This window comes from Ambystoma mexicanum, chromosome 14, assembly GCF_040938575.1.
Source record: "Ambystoma mexicanum isolate Mex_15411 chromosome 14, UKY_AmexF1_1, whole genome shotgun sequence".
NCBI lineage: Eukaryota > Metazoa > Chordata > Amphibia > Caudata > Ambystomatidae > Ambystoma > Ambystoma mexicanum.
In genome coordinates this window covers 127,932,304-127,955,563 of record NC_090940.1, presented here as the reverse complement: position 1 = coordinate 127,955,563, position 23,260 = coordinate 127,932,304, and the positions used below count along the sequence as shown (strand labels likewise).

Genomic DNA, 23,260 nt, shown 5'->3' with positions numbered 1-23,260 from the left:
ACTGCGGAGGACTGTAGTAGGCTGAAAGGCAGGGAGTCCAGAAGAACAGGACAGAGAGAGATTAGTAGTAGGCGACAGACAGAGAGCCCAAAAGAATAGGGCCGCTAGGTAGGGAGCCCAGAGGAGCAGGGCTGTAGGCAGCGAAGAGGTGCAGGCTGCAAGGTAGGGAGCCCAGGGAACAAGGGCTTGGAGACAGCAGAAGGTTGCAAGCTGCACGGTAGGGAGCCCAGAGGACAAGGGCTGTAGGCAGCCGGAGTGAGGAAGGCTGCAGGGCAGGGAGCCCAGAGGACAAGGACGGTAGGCAGCCGGAGTGAGGCAGGCTGCAGGGCAGGGAGCCCAGAGGACAAGGATTGTAGGCAGCCGGAGTGAGGCAGGCTGCAAGGTAGGCTGCAGAGGACTAGGACTGTAGGCAGCCGGAGTGAGGTAGGCTGCAGGGCATGGAGCCCAGAGGACAAGGACTGTAGGCAGCCGGAGTGAGGCAGGCTGCAGAGCAAGGAGTGAGCCCAGAGGAGCAGGGCCGCTGACTCTAGAGGGCTGCAGAGGACTGTAATAGGCTGCAAGGCAGGAAGCCCAGAGGACAAGGGCTGTAGGTAGAAGGCAGCGGAGCGTGATCGGCTGCAAGGCAGGGAGCCCGGAAAGGGCACTGGAACAAAACAGGATAATGCAGCAACAGGAACAGCATACAAAGTAAAGGGTCAAGGCAAACAGGAGCGGGGAGAACTCAAGATGCAAGACACTGTGCTCCTGCAGGCAGCTGCTTATATACAGCCCTGCCCTGTTCTGAGGCAGGCTAATTGACAGCACCTGTAGCAGCACACCTGAAGACAATCTGCCTCCTCCTTCTCTGGTCTTGAGCAGGTGGAAGCAGCACTGGCCGCTAGGGCTTCTGGGGATTGTTGTCCCAATAACGATGAATGAGAATAGCCAGGAATTGAGGACTGCAGCCAGGTGCATTATGGTAAATGTAGTTAATTGAATGAAATAAGAAAGAACCAACGTTGAGCAAATGGAAATAAAAGACCAAGGCGTGAAAAGGAGTTGTTCAAGGAGTATTAGGAGGATAAATGAGTACCAAGTAGTCCATGAAGGGGCGTGGCCAGCGCGCATGCCGTAAGGACAGACCTCCACGGAGCTCCGTCCGCGATCCTGTGAATATCGCTTAACTTTCGCTGAACCCAGGTCTACGAGACGAACGGAGGCCAGAATACTGTGGGGGAACCGATTGCCAGCACTCGGCAACAACTCTGGGTGGAATCGGAGTCCGAAAGGCGGAGAACGGAAAGCCCGAACTCGAGCCCCCTGGGATTCCAAGATGGCGGCGCCCGCCGCGGAATAGGAAAAGGCCAGCCTCGGCCCCCTGGGTCACACCACGAACCGTTGCGGCTGGGGGCGGCCGCTGTGGAGGAGCCTGCCGACGACGAACATTTGAGAGCAGGGGCCGGCGCAGGAGACGGCTGCGGAGGTAGGAGAAACCGCGGCGCGGGCGTGGCCGGGAGGAGGTCGCATCTGCCGCGGACGCCGGAGCAGGGAACACGGAGCAATTCCAGCGGTGCGAGGGCGAGACCGGCCGCCGGGAACAGAACGAAAGGCGGCGGGCCCCTTACTAACGCTGGAGGCGGGATCGGGTCCCCTCCACGGCACTCCCTAACGGGACCACCCGCAATTGCCTCACACGGCCTCAGCAGCCTGGGGGAGCGAGGCTCGGCCGGCCTTGAGGCCCAACACTGACTCCTGCAAAGAGGCCTGGTCTGAATCTGCGGGGGCCCGATCGCCCTAGAGGCTGCCTGAAACGCGGGAAGATCCGCGGGACGCAGACCCCAGCGGACTGGACCCACTCGCACCACTAAGGCCCGAAGGAGAGAAGGGTGACAAACATTCTGACTGGTGGTGGGAAGACACCTACATGCCGGTACCCCCATTGGAAAGCCGGTAGGAATCAGAAAATACTGGACACAACCTGTGGCTCCTATCTGCACCACAACGACTCCCAGAGCAGGGGCCCCCCATGCAACCTGAACCTAATTGCTGGAAAACACCAGTAGCCAGAAACAACCGAATACCTGAGGTTGGGTCCCTGGGACCAAAGCTCCCTAGTAGCCCACACGAAAATTTCAATCCAAGGGTCGCCGACGGATTCCCACTCTGCAGGGGGCAGCACTTACAGAACATTAGTCAGGAGATGTCTCCCCCCAGGACCAAACCGAAACTGGTCACGATGGACTCCTTCACGACGGTCAGACCCCAACGGCAGTCAACACAACAAGACCGAGAAACCCCCGAAGACCCGCCCCAACAGGAGGAAGACCTTAAACACACGCAAGTCCTCCAAGCAATAGCTGCCCTCCGCACATCACTCGAGGGACGGCTCGAAGAGGTGAAATCTGACATGCAACTTATGCGGCAGGACGCCCGCAACCTAACAGAAAGGGTCACGGTGACAGAGACTGCCCTGCAGGAAAATGTTGAGAACACCCGAGACTTGGAGATGACGGTTAGAGATCTGGAACAAAAGGTAGCAAGGCTAGAGGCCCGCTCTGAGGACGCAGAAGGTCGAGCGCGCCGTAATAACATTCGTATACTGGGGGTCCCTGAAGATCTGGAAGGCCCGGACCCGACGACCTTTATCGAAATGCTGCTACAGCAAGAAATAGGGGCGGCAAAACTCTCCCAGGGGTTCTCCGTCGAAAGGGCCCACAGGTCTCTCCAGAGACGTCCCCCACCTGGATCGCATCCACGGCCAATTATAGCAAAGATCTTAAATTTCAGAGACCGCGAAATCATACTGCGGTTCTCCAGAGAAGGCGGGGAGATAAAAAGAAATGGCTCCACAATAGTCATTTACCCAGACTACACCCCAGCAGTACAGCGAGCCAGAAACTCTTACATTCCAATAAAAGCCCGGCTGAGAAAGCTCAACTTGAAATATATGCTCTTATACCCGTCCCGGCTCAAGATTCTATATAAGGGGAAAGCAACGTTCCTGGAGACCCCAGCCGCGGCTAATATGTGGCTTGAGCATAACAACCTGGCGGATGACAAGGAGGATCCACCGAATTCGGATCGGGGATGACTACCCACCCCCGGGTGCATGCGGGCAAAGGGCAATCCCTGCAGCAAATAGAAGGGATGCTACACGAATCGTAGACGAACGAACCATCATGAAAGACCTACTACTAATCTCGCTACATCGGACGCGAGACCCGAGGAGCACACAAGCGGCGGACAAACAACCCACCCCACCAACAAAGGTGTAAGCTGTTTGCTCACACACAACCTGATCCGGAAGGCCAGGAGTGGCCTGGAAGGCTCAGGAGCCCCTGAGCGCTGCAAGTTTAAAGCAGCTGCTAGGGTCAGTTTGGAAAGTTTTGTTTGGTTTTCTTCCCATATAACACAATGGGATCTACACAAGTTCATGAATCTCCAACCTGCGATAGACCTGGGGCCGGAACGAGAGGGCAGGCGGGGAGAAGTCCAGGACGAGATGACGGGACAAGTGAGGACAACAGGGGGCGGACAACTGTGAGTGTGACCCAATTACCCTGTAATGGCGGCTAAAATAAATATAAAGATACTGACCTGGAATGTGAGAGGCTTGGGATCATACCTATGCCGAAATAGAGTCAAGTCCTATTTGAACAGAAAGAAAGTACAGATAGCGTTACTCCAAGAGACACACTGCACGGCTGAATCCTTAGCGAGGCTAAGTGAACACTGGGGAGGCCAGGGGGTCGGATCTTCGTATTCCAGGTATGCGAGAGGGGTATATACTTGGATTCACCCACAACTCCCTTTCCGGGTAACTAAGTCTGAGTCTGACCCAGAGGGAAGATTTGTAATAATATGGGGCAGGCTAGAACAATCAGATATTTGTATAGTGAATTCTTATCTCCCCAACACTAACATCCCATCACACCTAAACTCCATGTACACTAAGATTGCGCTAAATAGGCATGAAATCCTTTTCTGGGGGGGAGATTTCAACTGTGTCCGTGATCCAATACTTGATAGGTCCTTCCCGCACCCGAAAGGGCCCTCAGCAGCTACTACAGCCCTCACTCTATTAGTCAATAGGTTACACTTGGCGGATACCTGGAGGGAGTGTCACCCTGATGTTCGGGGGTATTCATATTTCTCCTCTCCACACGGTCTCCACACCAGACTGGACTATGTTTTTATAAGTAATGAACACCTTTCACAGATAGAAGAAGCTCAATATCTGGGCAGAACCATTTCTGACCACTCGCCTCTTCTGGTGGGCTGGAATCACACTGGCCCCAGGCCTCCTATCCCAATGTGGAGAATGCCGATAGATGCCCTGGGTGACCCGACATTTAGGGCGGACCTACACGAATTCATAGAAAACTTCATAGAGAGAAACACTGGAAGCGTAGACCGCTTAAGTACAATGTGGGACGCCCTGAAAGTAGTGACGAGAGGAGAAATAATAGCAAAGGCAGGGGGCATTAAGAGACAACTTAGGGGCGACCTGGCCCGCTGGGAGCAGGAAATAGAACAATTAGAAGCAGCCCCGGTCGACACAGAACAAAGGGAGGACAACCTCAGAGCACTTAGAACTAACTCTACCTTGGCATGGAATAGGCTCGCCAAATTTGATTATGACACCAAAACTAATAGAATACACGCGGAGGCTGACAAACCAGGCAGAATGCTCGCCTGGCTCTGCAAGAAAGAACATCCCAGACACACAATCACTGGAGTACAGACTGAAGAGGGGGGTAGCACAGACACAACAAGCTATTAACGAAACGTTCAAGGGCTTCTACGAATACCTTTACTCTCATGACGACCAGGTCCCCCTGGAAAAAATCATGGACACCCTTGAAGAGATAGGACTCCCCAGGATGCCCCCAGAACAATCAGAGGTCCTAGATGCAGATATCACAACAGAGGAAATCACGGAAGCTATTAGTTCACTAGCCACTTGCAAGACGCCTGGGAGCGATGGCCTGCCCACGGAGTTTTATAAGACGTATGAGCCTACATTAACGCCCCTGCTACACGAGGTCTTTCGGGAAGCATATGAGACAGGGATATTACCTGATAGCATGAGAGAGACCCTCCTGATCCCGATTATTAAGCCCAATAAACCCACTGATAGATGCGACTCTTACCGCCCGATAGCAATGCTTAACTATGACGCGAAAATCCTGACAACAGTGTTAGCAAATAGACTGGCCAGAATCATTGGGGAAGTAGTACATGAGGACCAATGCGGCTTCATACCAGCCCGAAACACAACCATGAATTTGCGCCGAGTGCAGCATGTCATCGCCCAAACCGTAGATAGCACAGAAGCGTTCGCACTGCTGTCCCTGGACGCCATCAAGGCGTTCGATTCGATCTTTTGTGAATGGCTGCTGGCGGTTCTGGAAGGGTTTGGTTTTGGCCCTAGGTTCATTAGGTGGATCAAGATACTTTACACGAAACCTAGAGCCAGAGTAAAAACTGGGAAGCATATATCGGAGGTCTGGAACATATGCAGAGGAACCAGACAGGGTTGCCCCCTCTCTCCCATGCTCTACGTATTGGGCCTGGAACCCATTGCTATCTATTTTCGAAAGCAATTTTTTGATGCTGGGATCCGGCTGGGAGACATTGACCACATTATTTCTCTTTACGCGGACGACGTCCTATTATTTGTCAGGGACCCATACTATAATGTGCCCACGATGCTGGAGGTCCTAGATAATTTTGCGAAGGTCTCTGGAATAAAATTCAGCAGAGCCAAATCCTGCCTCTTCCCCCTGGCAAATCTTAAGGGAAAGGAAGCATCGGAGCTTCCTTCGGTGGGAATAAGGTGGGAACACACCTCGTTCAAATACTTAGGCATACACATAATGCACTCCCCGGAACAAATGCATGAGCGCAACACTAAAGCTGCTCTCCCGGCCTTGAGGAAATCTATGGCCTTCTGGGCGAAACTCCCCCTATCCATGATGGGCAGAGCCTCAATAACTAAAATGATTGTCCTTCCCAGATTCTTGTATGGATTTCAGAACGTACACTTCTACATCAAAGCGCCCTTCTTTCGCCTACTGGAAAGTATGCTGAGAGACTTCCTATGGGGGAAGGGAAGACGAAAGATTGCGCTTGCCACGTTGTCACTACCGTACACTCAGGGGGGAATCCAACTCCCAAACTTTGAAAAGTACTTCCTAGCAGCGCAGCTTGGCTTTGTCACCAAGTGGCTAGCAGACGATGCCACATCGGAGACGCCACTCCTGCAGCCACTGGTCTCCCCGTTATATATGAAAGAACTTCCCTGGGCCCCCACCCATTTGACAAGAAACGCCCCCCTACTGGTCTCCCTTGGACGCAAAGTCTGGCATAGGGCTGAATCCCTTGCACACGTCAAACACCAATACTCCCCGAACATACCGCTTGTCTCAGACCTATGCAAATCCCCCGCAGATCTGCAACACCTCAGGCACTGGGAACGGAAGGGGATTTACTCATGGGGGGACTTATACACGGAGGGGGAGTTCATGGAGTTTGAAACACTTCAAGAACAAAATGATGTCCACGCTGGCCAGTTTCTATGGTACCAAAAATTAAGATCCACGGCACGCACCAGATGGTCGACATGGCCGGAGGAACCAGACACGAACCCCCTGATTACGCTACTATATGAACTAGGAGAAGGAGGGAGACCGGTGTCTCAGATCTACGGCCACCTAAATGACACCCCCAATCCACGCAGTGCTGGGCTAAAATCCAGATGGGAAGTAGACATAGGCCGAGAAGTAACGGATGGGGAATGGGAAAGGGCCCTCATATTTCCTAAAACAGTGTCCAGAAATCACAGATTTAGACAAATACAATTGAACCTTCTGCATCGAACATACCTAACCCCATCCAGGCTGGCCAAACTCTATAACACACAAAGCCCTGATTGCACCTGGTGCGAAATGGACAATGCGGACCTGTTCCACATGTTCTGGCGGTGTGCTAAGACACAATCACTGTGGTCTTTTGTACAGCAGATAAGCGAATCTCTGGGGCTGACCAGATATGAATGGACCCCTGCGGAGTGCCTACTAGGCACGTACCCCAGACCAGCAAAGCTAAAACACCTTAGTAGATTAATGGACATTATGTGTATTCTGGCTAAGAGGACAATTGCAATGTCCTGGAAGAAACCATCGGGACCACAACAGAAAATCTGGCACAGAGAACTGAAACGATGGGTGCAAGCCGAAACGAAAGCCTGGGAAGAAAGTGTAGCTAGATCCACAGATGCCTCGAGTGTGACCCTAGATGCCTGGAGAGGACTCACAGACCCCTTGTTTTACCCCTCGGACGATAAGCCCCCATGAGTCAGCACAAACCCGCAATAGGAAGTCCCACGGACAGGAGTGGAATCCTCGAGGAAGCCCAACCATAACTTCATGCGAGCCCTGCTAAAGGAATTCCTCTCATCCCCCGAAACTCCCAATCCCCCCCGGTGACCCACCTGGCACCGACTTCTCAAGAAGCAGACATTTGGAGATAGTTAAAGTTTCTATGTTAAGTTATGTTAAGTTGTAAATATTAATAACCTGAGACGCAATCTGATTTATTGTTTGGTGGAAGATTTGACAATTTTCTTGTGTTTATAACGAATAACAAATGCCAATAAACAGATTTAAAAATAAAATAAACCAAGTAGTCCATGATGGTTGCCAATGCGTGCGCCAGCGGCGCGGGCATGACAGAGGCACCAGAGGCAGGCGTCGTGTGAGTCCGTCACCGACATCTTGGACCCACACTCCCCGCACTTCTTGAAGCCCGGACGCGGGGTCGAAGACGAAGTAGAAGACATCTTCACACGAAGGATTTTCACAAAAACGAACACGTTCGAAGAACCGAGAAGAACAGAACTCCAAAGAGTCGAGGCGTTAACCGAGATTCACGGAGCAACACGTTTGCGGAAAAAACAGAACTGAGGCTACGGGCGTCGTGCGTCCTACTTATCACATCGGATGACGTCGGACGAGGTCCTCGACGACGGCGCATCGACGTCATCGACGCAGACGCCGAAAAAGGTTTCCGAAGCAGCACAGCTGTGGTGATTACATGTCATAGATATGGAATACGTCGGAGGACCCAATCCCCTCGAAATGTGCTTTTCACACGGAGCAGGTTGAGTTTTTCAGATTCATTCTGACTCCCACTGGCATTGTTATGGACAAGACAAAGGTACGCGCAGTCACAGAATGGCCAAGCCCTCAGTGTATTAAGGACATCCAATCCTTCCTGGGGTTTGGTAACTTTTATCGCAGATTCATTTCCAATTTCTCAAACATTGTGACTCCCATCACCAGGTTGTTGAGAAAAGCCACGAGGTTTAGTTGGGATGCAGAAGCAGAAGGAGCCTTTCAGGAATTGAAGCAGGCATTTACATCAGCTCCGATATTGAGACATCCAGACGCAAAAATGCCGTTTCAGGTAGAAACAGACGTTTCAAACAGAGCAGTATGAGCAGTGTTGTCCCAGATGGATGAAGAGGGGGTTTGGCATCCGGTGGCATTCTATTCTCGCCAACTTACTAGTTGTGAACAAAACTATTCCATCACTCACAGAGAATTGTTGGCAATTCGAGCTGCCTTTTTAGAATGGAGGCATTATCTGTCGGGAGCCAGCCATCAGGTGGTGATAGTTACAGATCATAAAAACTTGCAATACTTCAAGATAGCTCACACCATCAGTCCACGCCAATTGAGGTGGTCACAATATTTCAATGAGTTTGACCTTGTGGTCACTTTTCTTCCTGGCAGGAAGAATGGAAAGGCTGATGCCTTAACCAGGCACCAGAATCTAGAAAATGTGGTGACAGAGGTTAAGGTAATCATTCCGGCTGAGAAAGTGGTGGGAGCTATAAATGAGAAATTGGTGGAACAGGTAAAGAAAAGTCTGAAGCAGAAAGGGGTGAGATGGGGTGTGGAAGATCCATTACAAACCATCAGACAGGGTCTTCCTTATTATGCTAGAAAATTGTTTTTGCCCTCTCAGGTGTTACAAGAGAAAGCAATGTACTGGTGTCACAATTCACCACTTGCAGGACATTCAAGGCGTCAAAAAACCTAACACATGTTAGAAAAGTATTTTTGGTGGCCAAATTTGAAAAAAGATGTTATTGAGTACATTCAAGGATGTGAAACGTGTGTGCACACCAAGACGGACCATGTTGGGAAGGCAGGGTTGCTCCAACCATTACCCACACCCAAGAAAGCCTGGACACATATTTCCATGGACTTTATTACGGATCTTCCTCCTGATAATCAACATGACACCATTTGGGTAGTAGTTGATTATATAGCTAAACAGGTTCCTTTTGTGCCATGTGTGGGTATCCCTAGCGCTGGGCAACTGGCGGAGTTATTTCTGCAACACATTGTAAGATTACATGGTCTTCCTCAAAGTATTGTTTCAGATCGAGGGCCTCAATTTACTTCCAAGTTTTGGTGTGCCTTCTGTAGGATGTTGGGAATTAACTGCGCTCTGTCCACCAGCTATCATCCCCAGACTGATGGGCAGACGGAGAGAGTCAATCAGACTTTGGAACAGCATTTACGTTGTTACTTGGGGGATGGTATAGAGTCTTGGGTACGAGCTTTGTGGCTAGCAGAATTTACATACAATAAAAAACATGCTTCGCTCGGCATGGCGCCAAATGAATGTTTGTATGGACATGAGCAAAACATGTTACCGGAAAGTTTACGGGAAGTGGAACAGATTCCTGTATTACAGGAAAGGAAGCAGTTGCTTCTAGACATTTGACGGAAGGGATGATCCAACTTGGAGGGTTCCATGTCTTAAAAGCGTGGCAAAAATGGCTGAGAATACAAAATATCATGGCATTTGCCATGGTTTTTGCGCCACAATCATGTAAAGGATGCGGGGGGACACCCCCAAAACCCCCGCTCCCCTTAAATGGGATAATAGGGTACACCTTTACTGGGTCAAACCACAGTATTTTTGCTGCCATTTTTTTTACCGGTGACATTTTTGACGCAATTTTATTACCGGATACAACTTGGAGCAAGCTAAGGCGACCTACAAGAAGCAGGCAGATTGGAAACGTCAGGAAGCTCCCCAATACAAGATTGGGGACCGGGTTTGGTTGTACACACATAATTTACCATTGGTGGGGCCATGAAAATTTACGCCATGTTTCATTGGTCCCTATAAAATTGTACAGTGTGTCTCTTCAGTGCCTGTGAAATTACATCTACCTGTCAATTTCAAGATACACCCGGTATTCCATGTGTCTTTGCTTAAACACGCAGCTCCTGAGATCCATACACAGAGGCCTCCAGTGATTATAAAGGATGGGCAAATGGAATATGAGGTCAAGCGGATTCTGAACTCTAGGAGACTGCAGCGGGGATTGTGGTATTTGATCCAGTGGAGTGGGTATGGTCCTGAGGATTGCTCACGGGAGCCGGCAAGTGCAGCTCATGCCCCCAGACTGGTGTGTCAATTCCCTTTAAGACATCCAGAAAAACCTGGTCCTGGGAAGAGGCCTGGGAGAGGAGGTAATTTCACGAATTGGGGCTTGGAAGCAGCCAGGAAGTGTGCGGGACGCTAGGAACTTCAGTTCCCAGCATGCTTTGGGAAAAGCTGTAGTCATCAGTGCTTCGCACGAAGTAAAAGCTGAAGGCTGATTGCAGTTCCTATTTCAACCGCCGTGCGCAGGTTTGGCTTATTGAGAGTATGCAGCACAGGCGGTCACGGCGGCGTTCAGGAGGAACTTTGGAGATCTGAGGAACGCCAAAGGAATGCTTCACTATGTTCACTCTGGGCAGCGGCAATCTTATCTGGAGGATTCAACGCGCTGCTATGTTTGGTTTGGGTCTTTCCCCACGGGAAGCCTGGGCCGTCAGTTAAGTGCTGGAAAATCTGAGATGGGCATGTTTTCCTTGTACAGTGCATTCGCTTTTTGGCAGACTAATAAGCATTGGGGAATCAGCGGGCATTAATTAACTTGTTCGATTTAAATGCCCTTACACGCAAAGTGATTCAGTATGAAACTTGCCTTCCCAATTGCCTAAATTTCAACTTCAGTGTCACGTTTGATCTCGGTGCCTTAGGAGCAGTATTTAGATGCTCTATTCCACGTTTGTGATTTATGTTTGCTTACACACATGGCCCATCGGGCCATGTGTGTGTCTCATTCATGAAGGGAGTCATTCCTGTGTATGTTCCATTCTCGCTTGCTTAGTAACTATGTGTGGCTTGGTCCCAATGGGTTACATGTTACTTGTATTATCTCAGTGTGGCAATATGTTTTATGTTACTATGTGAATTTACACACACGCTTCATGTTACAGAGGTATGCTTTATGTGTCAATGTCTGCTAATGCATCAGGTTGAGTAGGAGGTACAGAGCAAGAATTGGTCATGGAAATTACAGTGCACAGTTCTAGCACTCAACTGGTGTCAAGAGTACATATCTACGTGTTTTGTGTCTTCCCTTGCAACCTCCTTACCCTGTTTCCTGGTTTCCCTAATATCCCATCCCTATCCACAACCTCTCCCTAAACCCTCCTTCCCTCACTGGCTGCCTCGTGGTACCCTTTGAGTCTAATATCAGGAGCCCGTGCCAACCACGGGTGGAGGGGGTCGATCTATTCGGCTTCTGTGGTTCGGGGGAGGGTGTCGTACCCTTACCCCCCCTTGTATGATTCTGGACACCCTGCCTATCTTAACAAAGGACCTGGATGAATTCGGCGAGGTGTCTGGGTTTAGAATTAACCAAAGCAAATCCCTGGGCATAACTGTGGAATCTGGGTAAACCATGCATAAGATCGATTGGGACTTGGACTATTGTTGGGCACTGGCTGAGCTGCCATACCTGGGTGTAGTGCTCACTGCTGACTTCACCTTGCTTGCAGGGACCAATCTTCTGCGTCTAATGAGGGCAACCCGAGATCAGCTGGTATGCTGCACCAACCTAGAAATCTCCTGGTTGGGTCAGACAGCAGCAGTAAAAATGACCCTGCTTCTGAAGCTTCTGTATGTGTTTCTGTCTCTAAAAACGTGGGTGAGCGATCTTGCAGGGCTCCCAAGAGATATCGACAAATTTATCTGGGGGGGAGGGGGGCAGCACGCAAGAGTCCCGACGAGTGTTTTACTAAACGTTTTCAGGGGAGCTTGGCGTCCCGTCTATAAGAAATTACCTTCTGGCGGCGCAAATAGCACCAGTACTAGACTGGGCACCAGAAATTAGATATTCTCGCTGGAAGGATATAGAACAAGATTGCCTGTTGACCCCGTTGCATGGCCTTCTATTCCTATCGGTGGAAGCAAGAGGGCTGGGAGGTGTGATCACACCAGCCGGAGTAAGGAAGGCTGTAGGCAGGGAGCCCAGAGGACAAGGACTGTAGGCAGCCGGAGTGAGGCAGGCTGCAGGGCAGGGAGCCCAGAGGAAAAGGACCGTAGGCAGCCGGAGTGAGGCAGGCTGCAGGGCAGGGAGCCCAGAGGATAAGGACTGTAGGCAGCTGGAGTGAGGCAGGCTGCAGGGCAGGGAGCCCAGAGGACAAGGACCGTAGGCAGCCGGAGTGAGGCAGGCTGCAGGGCAGGGAGCCTTGAGGACAAGGACCGTAGGCAGCAGGAGTGAGGCAGGCTGAAGGGCAGGGAGCCCGGAAAGGGCATTGGATCAAAACAGGATAATGCAGCAACAGAAACAGCATACAAAGTAGCGGGTCAAGGCAAACAGGAGCGGGGAGATCTCAAGATGCAAGACACTGTGCTCCTGCAGGCAGCTGCTTATATACAGCCCTGCCCTGTTCTGAGGCAGGCTAATTGACAGCACCTGTAGCAGCACACCTGAAGACAATCTGCCTCCTCCCTCTCTGGTCCTGAGCAGGTGGAAGCAGCACTGGCCGCTAGGGCTTCTGGGGATTGTGGTCCCAATAACGATGAATGAGAATAGCCAGGAATTGAGGACTGCAGCCAGGTGCATTATGGTAAATGCAGTTAATTGAATAAAATAAAGAACCAAAGTTGAGCAAATGGAAATAAAAGACCAAGGCGTGAAAAGGAGTTGTTCAAGGAGTATTAGGAGGATAAATGAGTACCAAGTAGTCCATGATGGTTGCCAATGTGTGCGCCAGCGGCGCGGGCATGACAACTACAGTCACCCTGAGTCACTGGGACAAGGCGCACTGGCTTCTGTGTATTCGGCGGGGGATGGGTCTCCTCACACCTGTTTCCCATAACCCAGACTTTTCCCCCGGTGTGGCAGGGGGGACTTTTGCAGCTTGGGTGGGAGGCTCCCCTCCGAGGCTTCGGAACCTCTCCTGAGATGGGGTGCTTCTCACTTTTGCCGATTGCAAGACCAAATTCAGCCTACCGGAGACCGAACGATTCCACTATATCCAGCTTAGGCACTGGATTACTAACCCAGGGATCAAGAAACTGGCAACCAGGGAGCCTACAGGGCTTGAACTCTCGGCTTTGGAGGGGAGGGGTTCCGGGAGGGTCTTGCACATATACAAGCTTCGGGGCAGCCTTGAAGGGGAGAGCAAACACTCCTATATGCCTAAGTGTGTGCAAGAACTGGGGCACGAGATTACAGGGGATTCATGGGTTAGGATCAAGGTGTATAAAAGCAAAAGAGGGGGCGATAAATCTCTGCTATAGATGGCAACTCACCCAGTCGAGACTCCATTATATATCTCCTGAGCAGCCAGGCCGATGTTGGCACGTATGCGGGGAAGTGGGTAACATGCTGCATATGTGGTGGTCCTGCCCAGTTATGGTTACATTTTGGAAGGAGGTCCTAGCGCAAATAAAAGACATTACTGGGGCCCAGCTTCCCCTCCGATCCTTTGGTGATCGTGCTGGGGGATGCCCCGACGGATGGCTCATACCCACTCACAGGCTCCAGGGAGTCTCTAATAACTCAACTGCTCCTGGTGGCAAAGATCACCCAGGCTCGGTTTTGGAAAACCCAGGAGGGTCCCTCTGCGGCTTACTGGTGGATTAAGGTCTGGGAACTGTTGTGCATGGAGAGGATTACAGCGCTCATGATGAAAACTTTCTCCAAGTATGTGCGTACCTGGTCCCCATTCCTTGAACATGTTAGAGACAGAGAAGCCCACCTATTCCGGCCTTGTATCATGCAAAGACTGTCTTATGTAAACATTCAAGGGTGCAGTGCCTGGAAGTTGGGGCTGGGGTCTTGGGATTTGGGGTAAGAATAAGCTGAAGTAGCGTGGGGCTCCCAATTACGATCACAGGCAAATTTGAACACTGACCTGATGCAGAACGAGACAATTCAGAAAGCTTTCTTTGGGACTGTTGACTAGAACTTGCGAAATTGAAGCCTATTGTCCCCCTCCAAATGTGGTTTGTATCTACCTACTATGCTTGCTCTCCTTTTGCTCTTTCCCTTTCTTCCCCATTCTCTCTCGGGGGTTGGAGGGGTGATTTTGATTTTGGGAAATTGTCACAGGTTATCTGCTTTTACTTTGACCTTGATATCTTGTACAAATAAAGATTATAAAAAACAAAAAGTGCTCGACAAATCCAATGAGCATGCCGATTGCTTCAACAACGTCGACTTAGATGTCGAAAGGTTTGACGTTGATACCTTCAATGGAGGAGGAGAGGGGCAGGAGTTGGCTTCGATTTCACTCAAGGTGTAGAGTCCTTTGACGCCAATCGAGAGACCTTCAAGGTCTTTCTGTCTGGGCTCTTACTCTTAGGCATACAAAAAGAAGATTGGCAACGCCCCGTCGGCCTCACGAGTCGCGATGGGGTCAGAATCCTTTTTTGATTCAACAGAAGGGGTATGATATGATATGGCATTTATAGCACACCTATACACAAGGGTAGATGATGCTGCATTCATGAATACCTACAACATTGTCAGTCAGAATACCTCCAACTCAGCTTTTGAAGGCGATTTACTCTGGAAACGTATGCATTTCTTATCGGGTGAGGAGTCTGAAGAAGACGACCATGATCGATGGTGTCGCTTCATGGATTTCCTCGAGGACAACAAAGAGTGTACAGACCTCGACTTAGAGTGCTTCACATGTTTATTGCTCTTCTTGGTCCTGTGAGGTGAAACTGCTCTCGTTCTCTGACGGGGTGGGAGAACAGCATTTGGGTGAAGGCCTACCCCGGCAGGTTTCCCCTTCCTCTCCTTTAAGGCTTTAAGTATGTAAGGAGTCAGGAATGAAACCCAGACACAAGTTTGCAATTTCTTGGGTTAGAGATTTTTATTGAAAATAAAAGGGGTTGGGAAAAGGGCTCTCTGACCCTGCTGTAAGAGCAATTTCCCTACCTAAACAAAAACTACAGCTCTGTCCGTGTCAGGATGTCAAAAACAAAACTCCTGTGTCCAAAATTCAATTCTGACCCTCACACTAGAAACGTAACTCTAAGGTGAAAAAGGGGAGTGCCTTCAACCTTGAGTGGTTTGGAAAAGTGTTCATAAAGGAATTATAAATTACTTAAATAAACCTTTCTTCCAGGATAAAGTTCTTAGTTCCAGGCTGTAGTACCTTTCCCCTGGATTCCTCTTTTTTATACACAACAGTTCTTTGGGCCTATCTTGGCCAAGTACAACACTTGAATACATAACCTGTTTGTTTGTTCTTGTTCAACACAATCCTTTTCAATTGCCTGGTATACTCCCCTGCCAGGACTTCTGATCCTTCAGCTTTTCCATCCACTCTCAAAGTTGTTTGTATATGGTATAGGATAATGCATCTTGCTGCTTTCTGTGTATTCGCACTGTGTCCATTTACACACTAGAAAAGTGTCTGTTTGTGACTTAAGTTCCCTTTTTTCAATATGGCCATTTCTCTTCTCCCTCAGGTAAGCAACTTTTAATTGTTTGCACTCAGCGCGTTCGCCGATACAGCTCAGTGTCCCCGTTGCTTTTGGGAGGACTCACTGGTTTCTGTAGGCATTGGCATCTTCTCTCGCGGTCGGCCGGGGAAGGATTACCTTCTGCTTCCTTTTCAAGGCCTTCTTTACTCCTTTTGTCGGTCCTCCGTGTGAAAAACCTGAAGGTGTTTCCCGAGTCAGTCCACGGGTATCCCTTTTTCAGGTGGACAGGGAAGGGCCATCGCTATTGGATCCCGAACCTGAAGGTGGACAAGCCAGAGATGATCACCTGGGTATGATATCCTCTGGGAGTGGGGAGGAGACACCGGAAGGTGAGACACGGCATTCCCCATTTCATGACAGTTATTTATCCCATATTTCCTCTACCTTTATGGGATACAACTCCCATAACTCCCCTCCTTTCCTGATCAGCGCAACTACTGAGACGAGGAAGAGGTAGAATGAGACTAGGAAGATTACCACTAGTAACATGCACTAGCCTTGTCCTACTAATAAGGCCTGGCAAGGTCACTCAGTCCCAATATCACACACCTGAAACTCATGGACTGTTTTCCAAACTCTAAAAGGTGGAGTACAGAAGGACACAGAGCGAGGCAGGGGCAAGAAGGAAGGCAAGCAGGGGCCAAGAAGGAAGGCAAGCTGGATGGCGAGATGGAGGAGTAGCTGAGAGTGAGCGCTGCCAAGAACCAGGCCAGGGGGAACGGGAGGCTGAGACACTCTCAGGCTGCAAGTAGTGGAGGCAGGAGAAAGCATGGCGCAGGAGTCGTGTCTCCAAGGAGCGGGGAGAGTTCCGCGAAGAGAGCGGAGGGGCTGGCGAATCTCTTTCCTCCATGCACTAGCAAACTGCTTGTTTCCTCCCTGGGGCTGCAAGTCCACCTGGGAGTGTCTGAGGGGCAGGTGGACAAGACCCCAATGAGTTGAAAACTGAAGGATGGGCTAAAGCAATCACAGCCGGTGTGTTCAAAGAAAGGGAGAGCCCGGTTTGTGATACGCGCGATTGTGGAAAGCTACAGTGTTGCACGCAAGGCTACGTTTTGAAGAATAAAGTCATTGAACTAAAAGCTTGAATGTATTATGTATTTGGACGGCGAGGGAGCCGATGAGAAACAAAGTAACGGAATGGTGCCCTGTGAGAAGGCACATTGTTAACCGATTCTTGGTAGATAACTGAACTCTTAATGATGAAAGCGAAAAGTGTTGAAAGGCATTGAAGGAAAGGACAGGAGGGGAAGAGCGTGCAGAGATCTCAAAAGGCAAAAGTGAATTGATATTTTTCTGAAACGAGGAACAGAGTGGCTGTGGACCCTTTCTAAAGAACTATATGCTTTTGTGAAATAAGGAACAGAGTGGGCGAGGGCCTGTTTTGCAAAATTAGGTGCAAGAGGCACTGGCATTGACCCTATTGTCAGAGTGGTCACGTATAGGGGTGAGAATGTGCGGTTGCGAATGTCTCTGACAGGTGAACATTGTGAAAGTTAAGTACCAAGGTTGGGGAAGGGAGTTTTCCCTGAGCTTTGTGAAGTGGAGCGGTTTAGCTGGAAAATGTTTCAGCCCCGTTTAAGTGTTTGAAGACAGGCAAGGGCAGCCTGGGAAAGTAATTGAGAAAGAACTTTCCAAATCCCTGTTTGTGTGATAATTGTGAAACCAGGTGAGGGAAGCCTGGAAGAATCCATTGAAGAGAACTGTAATGCATGTTGAACTGACATTGTATTAGGTGAGGGAAGCCGAAACAATGTATGGGAAACCATTGAACTGTGCACACTATCCACCTTGAACCGAACTTGGGGGAGGGAGTGGTGAGCCACTCTCATTGCCATTCTGACACACTCTTTTTTTTCATCCATTTTACCACACTTAGTTATTGTGAAGCGTGAGAGCAAGTATAGGTTTCTGACGTAGACTTTTCCTTTGTTTGACTGACTGACTTGGACTATTTAGTTTACTTTGATGGTCGAGACTAATTATAGCGTTAGGGTCAATTAGGAAGTCTTCAACCCCAGTCAAACATAATAAAGGTGTTAAAACTTGTACCTCTTGGGATACCCATGCCTGCCTCACATCCGCAGCTTCCACTCAACACACCGGCTGTCCTCTTGGCTCCAGTAAGCGAAATTCTCTTTTCCTTCGTGTGCGAACACCCAAGAGTTCTTCACTGGATTCTGGTGTTGCCGCAGCGTTTCTCGGTTCAGCAATTTCTTCTTTCTCCAGTGGTGAGCCGCCTGGCTCCACCACATCGGTCCTGGCTTTTCATCTCTCTGCTCATCGTGGAGAGGTACAGCCCTCTCGCCAGTTGACACAGCAGCTATCTTCTGTTTTCTGTTTGGGCTGCTTAAATTTCCCAGGCACAGGTGTGTGCTAGAAAACACTTCCCGCTTGCTAGGATTGCAGTCTCTTTTTCTCCACATTGCTCTATTCTTCTTCGTCCCAGTATTTCGTGAATTCTGCGAACAGAAGTCTATTGTGACTGATTGACATATGGAATTCTGATAAGCATGGCAAGTCAGTTCTGATTGATCGACAAAGTGGAATAGAAAAAAAGTAATTAATGTAAACCAAGGTTGGAAAGTTGGTCGATAGATTTGGTGAAAAGGGGTTTCCCTGCTCTGCCTAGGAAAGCGAGTGGATGCATGACAAAATGCCATGAAGATTTCAGACATGGGGATGTTATTTTCAAGGGAAAATGGGGGATACCATATCTCACTAGGAGTGATCATCGTTGCTCCACTCCTCTCCCTTGTCGGAGTACTTGGAAAGTGATCTTCATTGAGGTGACTCTTATTCTTCCTCTTCTCAGTACTTTTTAGAGGATTGGTAAGAGGAAAAAAACTATGAAACTATTATTAGGGAAGGAATTGGTCTTAGGGTCATAAGAAAGTGGTTTTGGGTCCCTTGATTGGTAGGAATACCACGTTCCATCTGGTGAGTCCATCTTACTCTCACTAGGATTGTTTCCCTCCACATTGTCCTCCCTCTAAAAGACACCCCTAGGGTGGCCACCCTTCCCTGGCCATATGGCAAGAGACCCTCACAGGGGAAATAACGGTGACATTGCCATATTCATCACAACTGTCATAGATTTACAAGTACCAGAGACATCCAGTGCAGGTCCTTCATTGGCATCTTCAACCTGCAATCTGAACATCTTTATAGCCCGGCTTTTGGGGTAGACATTGCCAAGTAAACTAATAATGCAATTGGGAAAAATCGCAGAGGCGAGTGAACCATTTGAAAGCTTTGAAGTTCATTTTAAACCCACGTCATGCAGGAAATTATTTTCCACGAAATTTTCAGACAGGATGTTTTATCTCAAATGAAATTTTTTCACAAATGTTTTTCCCATAAACTTTATGCAGTTTTATAAAAACGTTCGGATAGTTAATTTTACATATTTGACTGATTTTCTTTTAGTTGGTCTTACATGTTATCAGGTGGCAAACCAGTACTTAAAAGATAAACAAAAACTAATTTTCCAAAGAACAGCAATTTATTAGATGTTCTACTGAAAATATGAAAACATTCACACAACCCTTATTAGAATTATGTAATTTGCCTGAGGGTACTAAAAAATTAATTTTCTTGAGATATGTTTTTAAATCCCATCTCTTCCCAGAGCAGGTGACCATTACATACAGGGCATATCCTCCTCCCTTATACGTACTGACAGAATAAACAACCGAGGTGCATGCCAGCAGCACATGTAAACAGTGAGATTTCTTGTGACCGCTTACCTGTGACCCCTTTTTACTGCCGGGCAGGTTAATTATAAGCGTCTTCCCTCGGATTCCACACACCGGCCTAGGAGGAGAGTGAGAGAAATTGACAGACTGAAGATATAAAGATTATATTCTGCATCTTTCGCTATTGATCACATTATACAAAGTGGGATACTTTAAACCAGCACTTCAACCTGCAGTTGGCAGTCCCGAATCCAATGAACATCCTGATGTTCCAGTAGTCTTAAATGTGGAATGAGTTCTGGGTGATAATTGGCATTGGAAAGCATGATCTCCCTATTCTTCTTGGGATAAGGACTGGATGTATCACAATAGGCCATATGGGTAGTAGACATGGGAGGGTTATTTTCAAGAGAAAATAGGGGATACCATGTGTAAAAACTGGAGGGGGTTATCTGTACTCCTGCCCTCTATATGGCTGAGTAGAAGCACAGAGCACCCCAGACAAGGTTCTCTATTTGGTAGCAATGGACGAGCAACCAAGGCTTAAGCTCTCAAGAGGTGATGCAGGCTGGTTCTTAAGTACAGCGTAGTCCCCAAGCCCCCTGCAAAAGAATGTCCACACACTATATTATGTGCTAACAGTTCTTTATATATAAATAAGGTTCAAGATGTATACAATAACACACTTTGTACTCTGGCAATTCCAATATGGCAAATATATAACATGTCTATGTGGTACCACCCTTAGCTATTGACTCATTGAATATGCACTACCTGCTGACAGTTCTAATGGCATACAAATCAAACAGTAATGTAGATCAGCATAGGACTTAGGAAGGAAGAAAAGTTAGTTTAAGCAATGGCAAAATTCTTTGTCCAACTACTAAGACACAGTTCTGAGTGAGGATCCCCCCCACCTGGGCAACCTGTAATTAAGAGTATTAACAAGCCCAGTCCATTAATGTTAAAATAGTCTTGTTTCCTGGTCAAAATGTTCAAGTACACCAATATACCAGGGTTAGAAGAGCTTCTTCGACAGATCTCTCGTGAGTGGGAGTCACAGGGTGTCAGGATTCCTTTGAAGAAAATGTGAACACTGTCGTTGAGACAGCAGCTTCGACCTTCGCTGTGCTCATCGATCAATCGTGGACATCCTGCGAAGATGAGGCGTGCGGTGCACCTCGATGTAAAGAGTTTGGTGCCGCAAAGAAGACACAGTGATGAACGCAGGCCCCGCAGCGGGTGTCAGCGTCTACGATCGGGACTCGACCATGGCTGGATTTCAGATCTTCGCTTGTCGGCCTCTTTGTGGACTTGAGATGGCTGTAAACCCACTGGTGGACTTTCCCCGGTCGACGACGACATCGACTTTCTCCGGAGGGACAAAGCGGTCGATGGTGATGGCAAGGGAGCCCTCCGTTTAAATGTTCTTAGCCAAAGTGGAGTGTTGAGGCTCCGGTCGTTGAGCAGCATGACGTCAAGCTGTCCCCACTTCTGGGCAACACGACTCGACTGGCTTCCAGCAGTGACAGAGATCCTCCGAACACTGGCCGACGACGATGGCCTTCGGCAGCCTTGATGTCCTGGTGCTTTACTGCAAGATTTCTCGGCAGACCCCCATCTCCGGTCGACAGCCTTTCGGGACTGACTTCCAGGGTGCCTCATTGAAGATCAGATTCTGCAGGATGTTCCCTCATAGCTCGGGGAGAGGTCTCCTAGCCAGGTTCACTCTTGGATCAGTCCTTGAGAGATTAGACAGCTTTTAGATTTCGTCGATGGAAAGCAACAGCAAACCTTCTTCCAGCTGGTCTTCAAGGGCTAAGCAGCTTCAAGTTTCAACTTCAGCTTCTGAACACATTGGACATCACAGTGAGACAGTGAGAGGTCCCCAGATATGCACATCTATCCCTCATTCACACTGCTGAGCCAAGCTCAGTCACCCAATCTGACAGAAGGTCATTCATGCAGGCAGGCAGCCAATCAGGCTCACAGTGCATTCAGGCCATTCACTTCCACCCAGACACCCATAACAAGAAATGTGGATTGGGGCAAGCACCCAGCCTTTCAGCCAACCACACTGCATTCATGTCAGTTTCAGGCAGGGCTGTATTATTCTTTGTGTCACACACACACACCCTTTACATAGAATGCATATTATTCACACACTCGTTCACACAGGGCCCAGCCCAAGGGTGTACCCACAACATACAGTCACTGGGAAGGCCCCAGTCTGGCCTGGACTCACCCACAATATCATATATGGTTCTCCCATCCAACAGCCGTCAGGGGAAGGGACAGAGTTAGGGCTTCCCAGCACTTTGGGAAAAACAACGTAACAGGTAATAGAAACCAAGAGGCCACAGGGGCCATCTTGCCTTCTATCAGGCATCCATCCATTGATTTCTATGGCAGAGCTTAGGTATCCCAAAATGGAGAATACTCAGAGCACCTGTCAAATTCAGCATGGAGCGGCCACCAGCCCATACCCTGCTCTAAGGGCCACACACAGATGCTCAAAAACATACACTAGGGGTACAAGGTTGTACCCCCCCACCCATGGGTGTCATAAGGGTATCCTAAGGGTTTCTGTTCCCCACAACCAACAAGAGGAAGCGCTGCACTGCCTGTAGTCCCACATGGACTCCTTTGCAGAAGACAACACAGAACACACATGCTAAGTCCCTCCAATGCATTTCCAGCATCACACCATGTCTCACGCAATGAAGCCATGACATCTCCCCGGAGGATGTCTGGCCCCATGCGATCCTCCCTCATATAGCCACCCGCAGGGTCAGGATCAGGTCAGGAACAGGTAGCAGCTGCCGTCCCCTGGCCACATGGGAGGAGGTCACCACCGGGGAATCAGTAATGACTCCATCAGATTGATCACAATATAGAAATGTGTTCAGCCCTCGTTTCTTGAATTGTAATTTGCGGTATACATTTATGTAAAATGAGTAATTGATTATTTTGATCATATATTAACACAATGCGCACTAGCATATACTTTCTTTTGCATGTGATTTTTTAATAAAACTTCTCATTTAGAAATGAATGTGTTCAAAATGAATGTGTTCATATGTTATTACAGTGAGAATTGTAAATTTAAATGTGAACATTGACCATTTTCATAACACTTACTATTAAACATGTTTCTACTTCTATTTATACTTATTTTCTGTTTACTACTTATATGCCTTATATTATGTTTGAAATACCTCAAATAGATTAACAGAATCAAGTACTTTCGCTGAAATTAATGATTGTAATTGTTTACTAATACATGACATTCAAACCACTTGTAGAACGTTACATATTTTTATTTTAAAGTTTAATGGGTTAAGTACTACTAATGAATGTGTCACATGTAACCATATAACCAACTACAGACCAATTTCAAACATCCCATTCCCGGAAACTACTAGAAACATAAGTATATGAACAAATCTTGGAATACGGACAAATCAACCAGCTGTTTGACCAGGCACAAGTAGGTTTCAGACCCATGAGAGTAACGGAAAGTGCACTATCTATTTGGGATGATCTAAAGACCAACGCAGACTCCAATGTCAACTCTGCACCAATACTACTCAATCCCTTGGTAGCCTTCGACACAGTCAACCACATCAAAAGACTAGAACGTATTACGATCAGCAACACAGCTGTTCTCTCGCTAAAATCCTTCTTGACAGAGAACAGAAACAACCTGGATATTG

General features: G+C 48.5%; 1 protein-coding gene across 38 annotated transcripts in view; it reads right to left on the bottom strand.

The window, feature by feature from the left end:
- The window catches only part of GPHN (gephyrin), a 2,801,546-nt gene that overhangs the window by 1,751,522 nt on the left and 1,026,764 nt on the right, over nt 1-23,260 (bottom strand). For all 38 annotated transcript variants that reach the window (XM_069638674.1, XM_069638676.1, XM_069638677.1 and 35 more), the window contains exon 6: nt 19,596-19,662. In XM_069638674.1, coding sequence (XP_069494775.1) covers nt 19,596-19,662 — 67 coding nt within the window. The remainder of the gene's footprint in view (nt 1-19,595; nt 19,663-23,260) is intronic.